This window comes from Copadichromis virginalis, linkage group LG1 (assembly GCF_057382275.1).
Source record: "Copadichromis virginalis isolate Kocher_CV1m ecotype Utaka linkage group LG1, C_Virginalis_male_GT1.1, whole genome shotgun sequence".
In the NCBI taxonomy this organism is placed as follows: domain Eukaryota; kingdom Metazoa; phylum Chordata; class Actinopteri; order Cichliformes; family Cichlidae; genus Copadichromis; species Copadichromis virginalis.
Window position 1 is genome coordinate 16,337,092 of NC_140618.1, and position 13,145 is coordinate 16,350,236.

Genomic DNA, 13,145 nt, shown 5'->3' on the forward strand with positions numbered 1-13,145 from the left:
CTCTCTGGCCATGTGAGTTTCCTTCCTTTGAGTTATTCCTGTTTTACTCCATTAAAAGCATTGCTTGCCTACATTTCGGAGTTCTATTGCAGCTTTAGATTTTAATTACAGTTATGGTCAAATCAAAAGGTCACTTCACTTTAATCATTTTAAAAGAAACATGGATTCTGCTGTCACATTAGCACATTCACATGAGGTGAAACACAACTTTGCACTCCTGTTTATGGCCAACAAGAATAACACACATCAAGCATAATACATACAAAAGATCAATAAACAATAAACAGGCTCAAAGTGTTAATGCTGTCTTATTTTAATAAACAGCACTGTCATATGCAAAACTAGGATGGCAAGGGATCATTTTAGGGTGGCACATGCCACCAGTCTAGATCCGTTCCTGATGTAGGACTGCTTTCACCTATTTATGCAGGCGGTTTCTTAATGTTAAAAGGAAATGTTTCCTTCCCATTGTCAACAAGTGCTTGCTCATAATGGTTCATTTGATTGCTGAGATTTTCTCCGCATTATTGTAGTCTTTATCATATAATATAAATTGCCTTGAGGGGTATGTTTTAATTTGGTACCAATAAAAATGGAACTAAAAGATCAGAGTGCCTCTTCAACCACTGGTTATTATAGTGCAAACAAGCTATTTGTTCAGCATTAAATATGGACAAAATGTTATTGCTTAATATAGTATATATCAACTGTTTTCACTGAAAGCCTTGGGTGTACATGTGAACAAAAAGTCATAAAGAATTCACGTAGTTATTCTGATTTGTACTTTCTATCTTTGCGGGAAAAAAAGTGTCTTCTGTTTATTCAACAGTGGCAATGCTGAGTGTAAATACAGAGAGGTGACTTCTTGACTTTTCCATAGCAGAAATATCTGATGCAATTAAATGTCACTGGATCACCAAGAGTGACAGAGGACATGACTGAGACAAACAAAAAGTTCAAAGTCAAAGTAAAACAAACAAAACTCAGAAAATAAATCAATTTTGTCGTAGTCAGTTTATTTTAACAAACTTATAGAATCCAAATATTAATCAGGGAGGGAAAATAACGTGAATTATTCAGTGACAATAAATTAATGGGAATGACACATAAAAACACACAGTGCATGTTTGAAAAGCACCGGCAGAAGCAGCAGCTCCTCTTGTCTGGTCATGCCAGATGATAACCTAGCCAGTCTGAGTTTGTACCATGAATATACTGCTTTATAACGTGGACAGTTTCACCACATGAAAAGATGTAACTATTGATTTTGTTTTAAACATTTGTTTGAATGTATTTTGACACTTGTGGGAAGCTAGTTTGACAAGTTTCCCACAGATATACTCATATATACAATTTACAGAATAACTTCCAACTCAAAAGACAAACAGCTTAACCCCCGTGTGTTCTGAATTTAACAAAAAAAAAAAAAAAAACAACAAAAAACCCCCCCCACACATTTCAAAAGCGTTACCTCAAGTTTGCCAATATTAGACAAATAATCGTTTGTTTTGTTTAAAAGTGTGCCAAAGCAAGTAGATCTTGGTTGCAAGACATCTTACTGTCAGGCTGCTTAGCCTTGTGTACATTCTTCCACATTATATTTTGGTGCGTCATATTGAATGTTGCCAAAAAAGTAAAAAATAAAAATTATAACAATTATTCACACCAATAGACCTTAATTTATAGAGCAAAGCATCAGTTTTTAATCCCTGTTTTTAATAAAGTGGCTGAAACTTAAGGTACAAATCATGATAACGTCAAGTTTGTTTTTTTACTAAAAAGAACGGAAGTGCAGCAGTTTACTAATTAGATAAGTTCAGAGACAAGATTTCAAGGTTTAGGTGAGTGTTGAAGCAGCACAGTGCCACTCTGGAGTCCATCTGCATCAGGGACTAAGAGCCCGTCTTCTTCTCCATGCTGAAATACAGAAACGTAAGGCATTAATGTTTCTATTACCATATCTAATGTTGTTGGGGTTTTTTGTTTGCTAAAATCTAAAGCACTGCAGTTAAATGATGAAATACTGATCTGGGTTAAAGGTCACAGTGGGAAAATAGCCAAAGTAAACAAAAGCTGTACCCTCAGTCAGAATTTGAACCAGGGCTCTTGAATCAGAGTCCTGATATGTGACATCATGTGCACAGACTTTGCCAAAAACACAGTCCTCATATCTTGCAGAGTTATGATCTTCTATGAACGGGTGATTGAAAATTAGAATGTACTTTAAAAGAAACCAACCCCAGAACAGAAAAGTTTCTTACTTGTATTTGATGAGACGGCTACCCTGGATCAGTTGGGCTGACTCATTGGTCAAATGGCAAGCGAACAGTAGCCAGTTGCGAGGTTGCACTTTGTAGGCAAACCTCATGAACAGCAGCGAATAACAGCACAGAGCTGAGGAGAGAAACCATACATTTAATAGAACCATATTTTCTTATATACCTACTACAGCTCTAACGTCAAGTCTTTATATAAGACTCTTCGGCATCTTAACAGGAAAGCATGGAGATCAAAGAAAATCTTAAAACAAATCAAAAGACCAGTGCAGACATCACGGCTTCTCTCAAAGCCTTCTTAGTAGCCTTGAGATAAAAGAACCACTCACAAAATATATCAATACTAACTAGAAAATTATTAGAATATTGCATGTATACTGGATGTATCTGTGACCATCTTACCAAAGGTCATTCTACCACTGATAATTTCAGGGCTCTTCTTCATATCTGTGATGGCAGCGATAGGAAGACCCCAGTTTGCTACAGGACCCCAGAAATGCTGCAAAAAGTCACAACAGTCATGTCAATGTAGAGAAGATACAGTTACTAATAAATTACATCAAAAGGATAAAAGTAGAAAAAGGGAAAAGAAAAAATAAGCCTTAATCTATTAAACAAGACTTTTCGAACACCACAAGCAGGAGAAATAATCAAAACTAGCATAATTTTTTTTTCTTCAACCACTTTTTCTAAAGTGGGCTTTAACTCCTTCAAGCGTAAAATTCATTTTAATTTAACAAATGGACAGAAAATGCAAAAAAAAAAAAAAAACCTGCTGCTGCACAAGGTAGCACAGACTCATTGTTTTAACTATATGTGAATCAGTCAAGCTTGTGCACTTAAAGCCAGACATAACCGTAAGATAAGGATCTAAAAACTCAGTGTCATATTTTTTAAGTTAACACTGTAAATGACATACAAGATCAATAAATAGTAAGGTACAGTTAAAACTACAGCCTGTCACAGAAAAGGATATACTAACAGAAAAGATGGTAACTTACTGTGCTGTTTGGCGTTTGTTTTATTTTTTTCAGTTCCACATAAAAAAAGAAAACAAATAAAGATAAGTCACAAAGACACGATGTCTTTCACACATCATTACAACTTCAAGTAGGTAGCAAATGTCAATATAATTTTGCATTTCTTAGTAAGGATATAATGAGCGAGGTAGCATTTTAACACCCGCATAATTCGGTGGCAGCTGCAAGTCCTTAACAAAAGTAAGCAGTAAAACTCGTTTGTGCAGACTGCCAACACACAGTAGTTTTGATTTAAAAGAACAGATATTGCACAAGTATACACCAGACGTCATAACGCTTGCCCATCGATGGTTTTAAAGTGTTAAAACAGGCAAAGCTCTTCAGATAACAGTGATAACAACTGTGTATATTTGTGACAAACGCAAACAATGCTGACCAAAGATGCAAAAATTTGGCCTTTACTCCAAATTTCAGACCTGTGGCTAATATGTGGCATGTAAACACACTTACACATTTACCAATATCTTGACAAGTAGCAGGAGCAGATTTCTCCGCCAGCTTTTGACGCAGATTCAGACTTTTAAAGCCGTTCACCACCATCTTAAGAAGCTAACGTTGTTTCACCGTCAGGGTTCGGCCCACTTTCTAGGTTACCTGTTTGTTTTAGTGCAGTGGTTCTTAACCTTGTTGGAGGTACCGAACCCCACCAGCTTCATATGCGCATTCACTGAACCCCTCTTTAGTGAAAAATAAAATGTGATTTTTTTACTGGTGCACAAAATGAGCCATGCATGTCATGGCGAAGGCTCTGCCGAACCCCTGAGACCGACTCACCGAACCCCTAGGGTTCGATCGAACCCAGGTTAAGAACCACTGTTTTAGTGGCTTCCTTATAAGTTAACAATCAAGCTGATAATGTGGAGAAAATACGGGAGACATGGTCGCTCTTGAAAACAAACCAACTTAAAACGAAGTAGAAATCTATGCATGAAGAGAGATATCAAAAGAAAAACAAACTGTTTAAAATGTTCATTAAAATTTTGTTATAACTTTAGTTAGGGCAGGTGAACGTTAGCTAACTCTGCATGACTAGCTTAGCTGCCGTGCTAACAGAGAAATGTTCCGGCTTCTGACACAGACCTCATCAAGTAGTCCCTGAACTCCTTGCTCTTCAAGTGTTCAATAGCTTTCCGTGCAATCGTCCCTGCCATGGTTTCACGTTAGGCTGGTGTCTGTCTTGGGCGAGAAGAGCGATCTTTATGTTTCTTTCTGTCGGCTGAAGGGCGACTGGGAGATCCGCTCAGAGGACGGTCAAATTTCCAACCAATAACATTACGTTTTACGACGCTGACGTAAATACGTGGCTCGACCTCAAACGGCTGGGTGCTGCCCAGCATAACAACCAATCACTGGAGACCGGCACTCCTGTTAAAACCAACGCCCACTATGGCAAATAAATAAATAAATAAATAAATAAATAAATAAATAAATAAATAAATAAATAAAAAAAATTTATAAGATCAGGTCAGAACTATTATTCCAGGTAAGGCGAAGTAACTAAAAAAGTGGTGAATGTGCCTTTCTTCAGTCCCGTGTAAAGGTTGGCTGACGCTTTAGGAATTGCTGGAAGACGGCATCTGACCTCTAGAACTTTAGACTACCAAAATATAGTTAGCAAAGATGTTGGTGTAAACATGTGTAAGTCAGAGAGGATATCAGAGACAGATATACTTTAGATGCTTCAACTTTTTCAGTTACAAAAAATAAGTATAACCTCCGGGCACGTTTTTGGCGACATCAGTTTATGAGGTAAACATGGAGGTAACTGAGTTTAGCGTTTACATTTTTATTTAGTACTGTTTCAAGGTGATATGCAGTAGAAGCCAGCTGTTTCTAATAAAAAAAAGAAAAATAACGACATCTTCTTAGTTAGGAGTTTCATGATAAGACAGCTTCCTCTTCTCTGTGGAGATTTGGGTGAATGTAAAGTAACCAGAAGTAGTATAATGTGTAAGGCAGAATTCACAAACAGAATTCTTCCGAAATGGCTAAGGCTCACCTTTAACTGATTTTGAAACTACATCTGTCAGTATCTCCACGGGACTCTAGAACCAACGCTCTCAGTTCAGACACACACCTCCTCAAGAGGGATTGGATTATTTTGAATGATGTAGAAGTTCACACTGGAGTCACGTTGTAGAAGATCTAACCTGTATCTGATTTAGATGCATATGAAAGTAACGCTAATCAGAATTTAAAAAAGAAAAAAAATTGCAATATTCATGCTTGTATTTACCCCATACACCCCAGTCAAATATGTAAAAAAAAATTGGTCACCTCCTTCATTGTGAATGCAGCCAAAGTTTGGGACAAGCCTAAATGTGTATTATATGTCTGCTGTAGACATATGGTTGTGTTATGATCTTGAATTATATAATTTTTCTTTTATTAATTAAGTGCATTTTCTTGAGATTAAACCGAATACATATGGAACAAGATGTTGCACTTGTCCACCAAACCCGGTTTTCATCTCTAGTTTAGTTTTAGCAATTTAGTTTTGAGCACAGAAAAATGAGCAGCAGCAGCCGTAATCAGGCAGTGTTTTGAAAACCTTCATAGCACATAGTGCTGGTGTGTTAAAATTGGTCCAGGATGACAAAAATGCACAGGTGTTGTTTTTAAAATATCCTAACGGAAACACATCCGCTGATTTCCATTTGAATTTAAATAACAGTTTTTATCTTTACTTGAATTTACGATCATAAAAAAAATCACAATTCACATTAAAATATTTTTCTCTCATTAAAACCTCAAATCTGCTCTATCTGTCAAGATTTATGAGTCTGAATCCAGACATAAACTAATCTTTTGCAGTATTTTTGTTACACGTACATTAATGTAAAAAGCACACATGCTAATATTGCACATGCTGCACACATACTCTGATACTTTTCCTTTTCCTGTTTTTAATGTAATCATAATTAATTTGTTATCCGGGGTGGCTGTAGCTCAGGTGGCAGAGCAGGTCAGCCACTAATCAGAAGGTCGGTGGTTTGATCCCAGGCTGCCTCCTGCCTGCATGCCAAATATCCTTGGGCAAGATACTAACCCCGTGTTTGCCTACTGGTGGTGGTCAGAGGGCCCGGTGGCGCCAGTGTCCGGCAGCCTCGCCTCTGTCAGTGCGCCCCAGGGCAGCTGTAGCTACAATGTGGCTTGCCATCGCCAGTGTGTGAATGTGTGTGTGAATGGGTGAATGACTGAATGTAGTGTGAAGCGCTTTGGGGTCCTTAGGGACTAGAAAAGAGCTATACAAATGCAGGCCATTTACCATTCATTTTCAGGGGCACCTTTGTACATAAACAAAGCAGAAATGGCATTGTCAATCACACATCAAACATAAGCTCCAGTTTGGTCAATGAACTCATTATTTGATGTGCACAGTGTATAGAATTAAAACAATTTGACTCATGGTATGTTAGTAATGCCAGCTTCCCACTGTGGGGGGGTCCTGCTGTTGTACATGCCGGATCATTGTCGTGGCTTACTGAGAGACTGACTCGTGCTTTTCCTGCTGTGATGAGTCAGGGGACACTATCTGTTGTCTAGATTCATGATTAGGTTGGTGCACTCAAACAACACCAGGGGGCAGTATGTGAACATCATGATCTTAAAGCAAGAAAGTAAAGGTTAGAGAGTTTGCCATGAAAAATCAGATTCTGTGTACTTGTACCATGAAGAAATCCCCCCATAAATAATAATAAAAAAAATTGATAAAAAAAAAAAATTTAACTCGGTAATGAATTCTGATTTCAGAATGTTTGAATTAAATTTGAAGTCACTTTTGTTAAACCATTTACCCACTGTTAAGAGGTGCCACCTGGCTTCAGTTCTTGAATATTTTTGACATCATGGTCCATGGTTGAGTTACACCTCAGCATAGCTCTTGACCAACTGGAAGATCCCAATGACTTTAATGTCTGATCGAAGGCCCTCTGGAGACAGCACCTTGGTTTACTTTTTGTATAAAAGAGGAAACAAAATGCACTCACTATACCTGCTTAAGTATGAGTGGAGATATGGTGTAAGTCAAGAGAGTTAAGAAAGTCCAAGGTAGATTCTCTTTTCACACATAAATTAGTATTAATATTGACATTGTACATGTTAAGGTGACTCTATCTACCACACTGATTCTTGTCCTCCTCTGTAACAGTTTGAACAGTTTTTTCACAGTTTCTGAGAAATTACAAGAGGAAGCAACAGATAAATTATTGCTGTAAATGTAATAGGAACTATGTTTATTTTTATTTTTTAAAAAACAGGCAGTGTTTTGAAGGCAAATCTTTTTGTCCTTTAAAGGTCTAATTCAAATAAAAAATGGGTTTTGGTACTTGAGAAGAATGTACATGCCCTCAGGTATTCACCCCAGACAGCTGCAATGCAATAACAGTTTCCTTCACCAGGAGAGATGTAGACCTTAGTGATGGGTCAGTCGCGAATGAAATGGCTCTTAGAGCCGTGGGGGGTTTTTTGGGGTTTTTTTGGGGGGGTTTTTCCCCCCTTTCTCTCACCCTCTCTCTCGCACTTTTTTTCCGCTTCACTCAGCATGGGAGCCTTGTGCTTTACGCTGGGAAGAGGGGGGAGAGGCGGTAGTTACACTCAGTAGCACAGGAACAGAGCAGGAGTGAGAGAGAGAGAATGAGAGCCAGGGACAACAACGTCACATTAGAAAGGTATAGTAATCATCCACAACTATTTTCAGTTGCAGATGATAAAGGATTCAGAAAGTTAGTCATGCAGGTTCATATGACAGAGAATATGCATGTTCTTTTTGTTTTCACATTATAATTTATATTTAATTGTGTTATGGTTTGCAGTGTTTTGTGTGTTTCACTTTAAATTTATAAAAGGAAAAAGCTGAAAATTTAAATAGTTAAAAGTTGAAATGTGAATAGTTGATTTTTGTATTATATGATTTATTTATTACATTTTATGTGGAGTGAATAAATAAAAGTATATTTACGGTGGCCCCTACAGACAAAGCACACACAAACTTCAAATCACGTACAAACCCTGAAGCACGTACAAACTCCAAAACAAGTAAAAACTCCAAAACACGTAAAAACACGTACAAACTCCAAAACACGTAAAAACTCAGAAGCACATAAAAACTCAAAACACGTACAAAAGACAACAGAAGTGCTCCAGGATGCTAAGGGCAGTGTTGAGTTTTTGTTACCTAGTGGCTACACAAGCCAGCAAGTACCAACGACCGGATTTGGTGTGTGGTAATAACAGGTAAATGAACTTTTTTTTTATTATTATTTTTTGACTATATATGAATGCTTGTGTATAAATACACAAACAATACACATATGCTTTCATGCTTTCAATTGTGTAATTTAAGTGATCTAGGTAGCTCTGTTTGGAAGTTCAGTTCATGCTAGAAATGTGTTTTGGAGTTTGTATGTGCTTTTTAGAGTTTATACATGTTTTCTCTCCAGGGGCCACTGCATATATTTATATATTAATATATATAAATAAAACCACTTTTTTTTAACATTAGTAATTCCTTTTGTGCATAATTTTATATTATTGTTAATAATAAATTAATTAAAGCAACAAAACAACCTGAAGAGCCGGTTCGGAGCCGAAAGAGCCGGCTCTTTTTAGTGAGCCGAACCGAAAGAGCCAGTTCTCTAAAAAGATCCGGAAATCTCATCACTAGTAGACCTTGAACTGGGAAGTATGAAGTATGCCTCAGGTTAAGTCAGTGGTTCCCAAAATTTTTGCTAAAAATGTTCGCCCCCCCTTCCGACGTGTGCACGCGCGCACGCACAAACACATCCTCCAACCACACACACACCCATATTTTGCTCCATTGCGGTTTCTTTCACACCTCAAACATTTAGTAAACAATTAAGCAAATGCAAGTAATCTGCAATAAATTATAGGTAGTAATAAAATAAACTACTAACTCTTTTAGGCTATGTCCACACCTACACGGGTATTTTCGAAAACGCAGATGTTTTGTCCACATGTAAACGGCGTTTCGAATCACCGAAAACTGAGATTTTTTTAAAACTCCTTTTTTTCGTTTACGTGTGGACGAGGAATACAGAGTTCCTCGCAATGTCAAAGGTATGTGCCTTTTTTCACGTCATGCTGTGCACACGTTATTGTTTACATGAGATTAATTGCAGAATGGCAGAGACAAAATACTGTTAATCTGACTATCTTCAGGTTTTACACGCTTACATATACATGCAGTTACTGTCCCTCCATTTAGAAAGGCAGAGGCGTCACGATGTGATTATTTTACTGTAGTTGGGTTTTTTTTCATGTAATATTCAACATTGCTATCAATGCATTTTTCAAAAAATGCTGCTCTGTGCAAAATGGGTTTAAAAACATAAACAACTGTGGGATACTGTTTGTTGTGATTTGAACCGGGGGACAAATTGTGGCAGGATCAGCCTGATATTATTTGTATCCTGCTGTAACTTTACTGTATAAAGAGCTAGAATCTCCAAAATGTCAGGAGTAGTTAGTCGTTACAACAAGTGTTTGTGAACTAAAAATCAAGAATGTGGGATACTGTTTGTCCCTGATTTGAAGAGCCCAGCGCTGCTCCCGACAAAGGGAAAACCAATTAAGCAGGGGAGACCTACCTCAGCACTTGTGCAGGTGAAACCAAAGGGAAGATATTCTTCACCATACTTTCTAGTCTTTGGCTTAGAATGAAGTTGGTTTGGAAACATATTCAGCAATGCTTCATGTCCTGCTTTGCCCGTGCTAGCAATGTCCAAGCATAGCCTTGGATTATCTTTAGAACATCGGGGTAAACAATGATACGGTAAATCATTCATAGTATAAAAGGTGAAACCATGAACAAAACAACATAAATGACAACTTCCATAAACCTGAGGTACATATGATGCAGGAAAAGAAATTCAAACCTTGTAGTGGCCACGATGAAGAACAGCAGACAGCCGACTGAGTGACTCAGCTTCAAAACAGTTATGGAAGAGACTGTCCATCATAAAACATAATCTGCCTCATTATGGATCTGAAAACATGTCAAACACAGTGTGAAATTACATAAATCACAGAAAAGCCTGTATAGAATGTCCAATAACTAATATTTAAACATTTACATAATGTAAAGTTTTTTATATATCTCAGAGAGTGATTACACACCTGTTCATTAAACCTGCTTATTTTTTCCCCCTCTTTTGTACAATCTGTGTACATTGTGACAAAACTGGGCAAGAAAGAGTTTAAAGCATCAGGTGCTGTAACTAGAAAACTAGAAAAATTATTGCTTTTCTTGCTGCGTGCGGCTAAACTGCTTGTCAGTACTGATGGTGGCACATTTCATCGTGCTAAGTACTATATTGTGCAAGCAGTTTGCACTGGGAAGATAGACAACAGAGATCTCGCCTTTACCAAGTTGAAACTAAAGTGATTACAAAAAATAAAAATAAAAAAAATTCCTAAACAAACAAATGAATTATGCATCTTCTAGCAACATTTACAATAATACCTTCAGTGGCTACTTTATTAGTTACAACTTGCTAGTTTGGGGTTGGATCTCCTTTTGCCTTCAGAACTGGCTTCAGTGTTCATGCATAGATTCAACAAGGTGCTGGTAACAGTCCTCGGGTCTTGTTGGTCCACATTAACACAATAGTGACATACAGATGCCACAATCCAAGCCAAGATGTACCTATACAGTGGCTGTTCAGTGTATACAGAACAAAATTGTAGCTAAATGACTACCCTTCACTCGGCCAAATCAAGTAGAAAATCTAAACCAACACTTTTGTTTTTTTAATAATATATAAGCCTAACGCCATGGTGGCAAAGAAAAACAATTATTTAATTTCAATTTATTGTTCCAATGAAGTGTTTCATTTGGTCAGAGGCTTATACAAGATTTCATTAAAAAGTTATATGGCACCCTGGAAATAAAAAATTGGCTAAACTCTTGAAAACCTTAAAAGTCTGCCACTGTGTATTCAAAAGGCAGGAGTATCTTGGTCATATCCACTGGAGGAGTTCCAGCATATACCTCAGATGCAGGATTCCCACAGAGCGATCTCTAAACAACAGGAATAGATAAATACAAGGAAAAAACACAACTGTAACTGCATTAGGGGAAACATTTCCATTATTATCTTGTGAGGCTGCTGTGTCAAAAGACGTTCTCTGTTTCTAAAATTATCATGGCTTTAAAACTGTGCTGTCTGTTTATCACGTATGGATTGAAGTTTTTATCAGTCACTGCAGCTGTCAATTCCTGTGCAGGGATTTGGGAGTTTAAAGCCCTTCCCAGCAAAGATTAAGTTCCAGCCATGTACACATGCAGGGGTAGTGTGGTAGCAGGGCATTTAACTGGCAAAGCTGAATCCAGCGTGTGCAGATGCATGAGAGCGTAGTTACTGTGTGGAGTGCAAACCTGTAATAAGGTAAACCAGCAGCAGAGGTGCACCAGTTTTTGTTTTTTTGCCATATTATACATTTATGAGACATTTTACTGCCTGATTTAACAATGGTAGAGCACTTTATGTAGATTTTCTTTACAGCAACACAATGGATGTCAAGTGTACGTCAACCAGCTATTAACACTCTGGATTCTCATCTACTTTGCATTATGAGGTCTCCAATCTTCCATTTGCAATTGTCTGAGCGATGCTTTTTATCTTTTTTCTTGCTGAGCTGCTTCACATCTGGCTTGGGGTTATCATTATATGAGCTGCAAAAGCTCAAAAAGGAAACAGTATTTTTTAATATATGACAAGATGTCACTGATAAAATATATAACAGCAAATTGTTAAACAGTTTCTAAGAATTGATCAAATTCATGGGATGATTCGGCAGTGACAGCAGTAATGAATACATTTCAGTGTGCAGCTTCTTTTTAAAATATTACATTGCCTGCTGGGTGTTTGTTTTATTAAATTATAGCTCTGTGCTGCACAATTCTCACTTCACTTACCTGAAGAATGACATGGTATTCCCTGGGTAGATATAAAGGGTCCTATGAAGACACACGGTGTTTAAGTGTGCTATAGATATGATAACATGATGATCTTTATTTTTTACATGTTTGTGTTCATTAAATTCTTCTTTAGGAGCACTTGTCTTGCGTTTAAGGAGTTACCAAAGAGAACAATATTTTCTTGCAAGTGCTGCAGTCCACTGAAGCCCTACTTTTGGCATTATTGGGCTCAAGAGACATAAATTATATGGGTTTTTGTTTGTTTATGCTCATTCCCTTAATAATGAGTTGTAGTGAAATAGAGCAGCACAGTTGGAAATACTTAACTCCCCCAAAATGAGAAGAAAACCAAACCCGATCAAACTGTTGGCTCTAGCTCTGCTAGGAAACATGTCAAGTCTGTGGTTATTTTTTAGGGTACTGTCAGATCGAACTGCACCTCTTCTCACCTTTAAAAGCACAGGTTAACATAGACTAAACTAAGTTAAGTGGGACCTCAGTTTGTTGGTATTGTCATAAAGAAGCTGCATGAAATAAGACGGACAAAGCCATAGGAATAAAATGCACAGAGAAGAAAACTACTGCAGTTTTATTCTTTTTTTCAGAGTGCATCTCTTAAAACTGATGGTCCAGAAGTCAATTTAAATATTTAACTGAGCGCACTGTGAGACCAAGAGAGGATATATAAAGGCCTTCTGCATCTGATTTTCTAGAACATTAAAAACTGCCTCTGTAAAACTGGGTATCTCTGCCAGTGGACTCTTGACTGGATCCTGTAGTTTCTGGCAACACGATACTGGTGTAGTGAAAATTTCTCTGATAAAGAATTGACAAATAAGTGCTTGTCTTTCACCATTTTATTCATCACACTTGTAAGAGGTCACAATT

At 37.4% G+C, this 13,145-nt stretch overlaps 1 protein-coding gene across 1 annotated transcript; it reads right to left on the reverse strand.

Moving 5' to 3' along the window:
- Window positions 1-1,494: 1,494 nt before the first annotated feature.
- Window positions 1,495-4,602, reverse strand: mpc1 (mitochondrial pyruvate carrier 1). The gene is made up of 4 exons (XM_085452757.1): window positions 4,393-4,602; window positions 2,679-2,775; window positions 2,262-2,394; window positions 1,495-1,917 (listed from the first exon to the last, which is right to left on the reverse strand). Exons 1-4 carry the CDS (start codon window positions 4,465-4,467, stop codon window positions 1,893-1,895), a joined length of 330 nt encoding a protein of 109 aa, XP_085308883.1. The 5' UTR covers window positions 4,468-4,602; the 3' UTR covers window positions 1,495-1,892.
- Between the last annotated feature and the right edge of the window lie 8,543 nt (window positions 4,603-13,145).

Excerpts from the sequence above, each read along its gene's own strand:
- mpc1 (XM_085452757.1), bottom strand. The coding sequence starts at position 4,467 with ATGGCAGGGACGATTGCACGGAAAGCTATTGAACACTTGAAGAGCAAG. Across the intron at positions 2,776-4,392 it reads GGGACTACTTGATGAGGTCT|CATTTCTGGGGTCCTGTAGC; the intron begins GTGTCAGAAGCC and ends GACTTTTTGCAG. Across the intron at positions 2,395-2,678 it reads CAGTGGTAGAATGACCTTTG|CTCTGTGCTGTTATTCGCTG; the intron begins GTAAGATGGTCA and ends TTCTCTCCTCAG.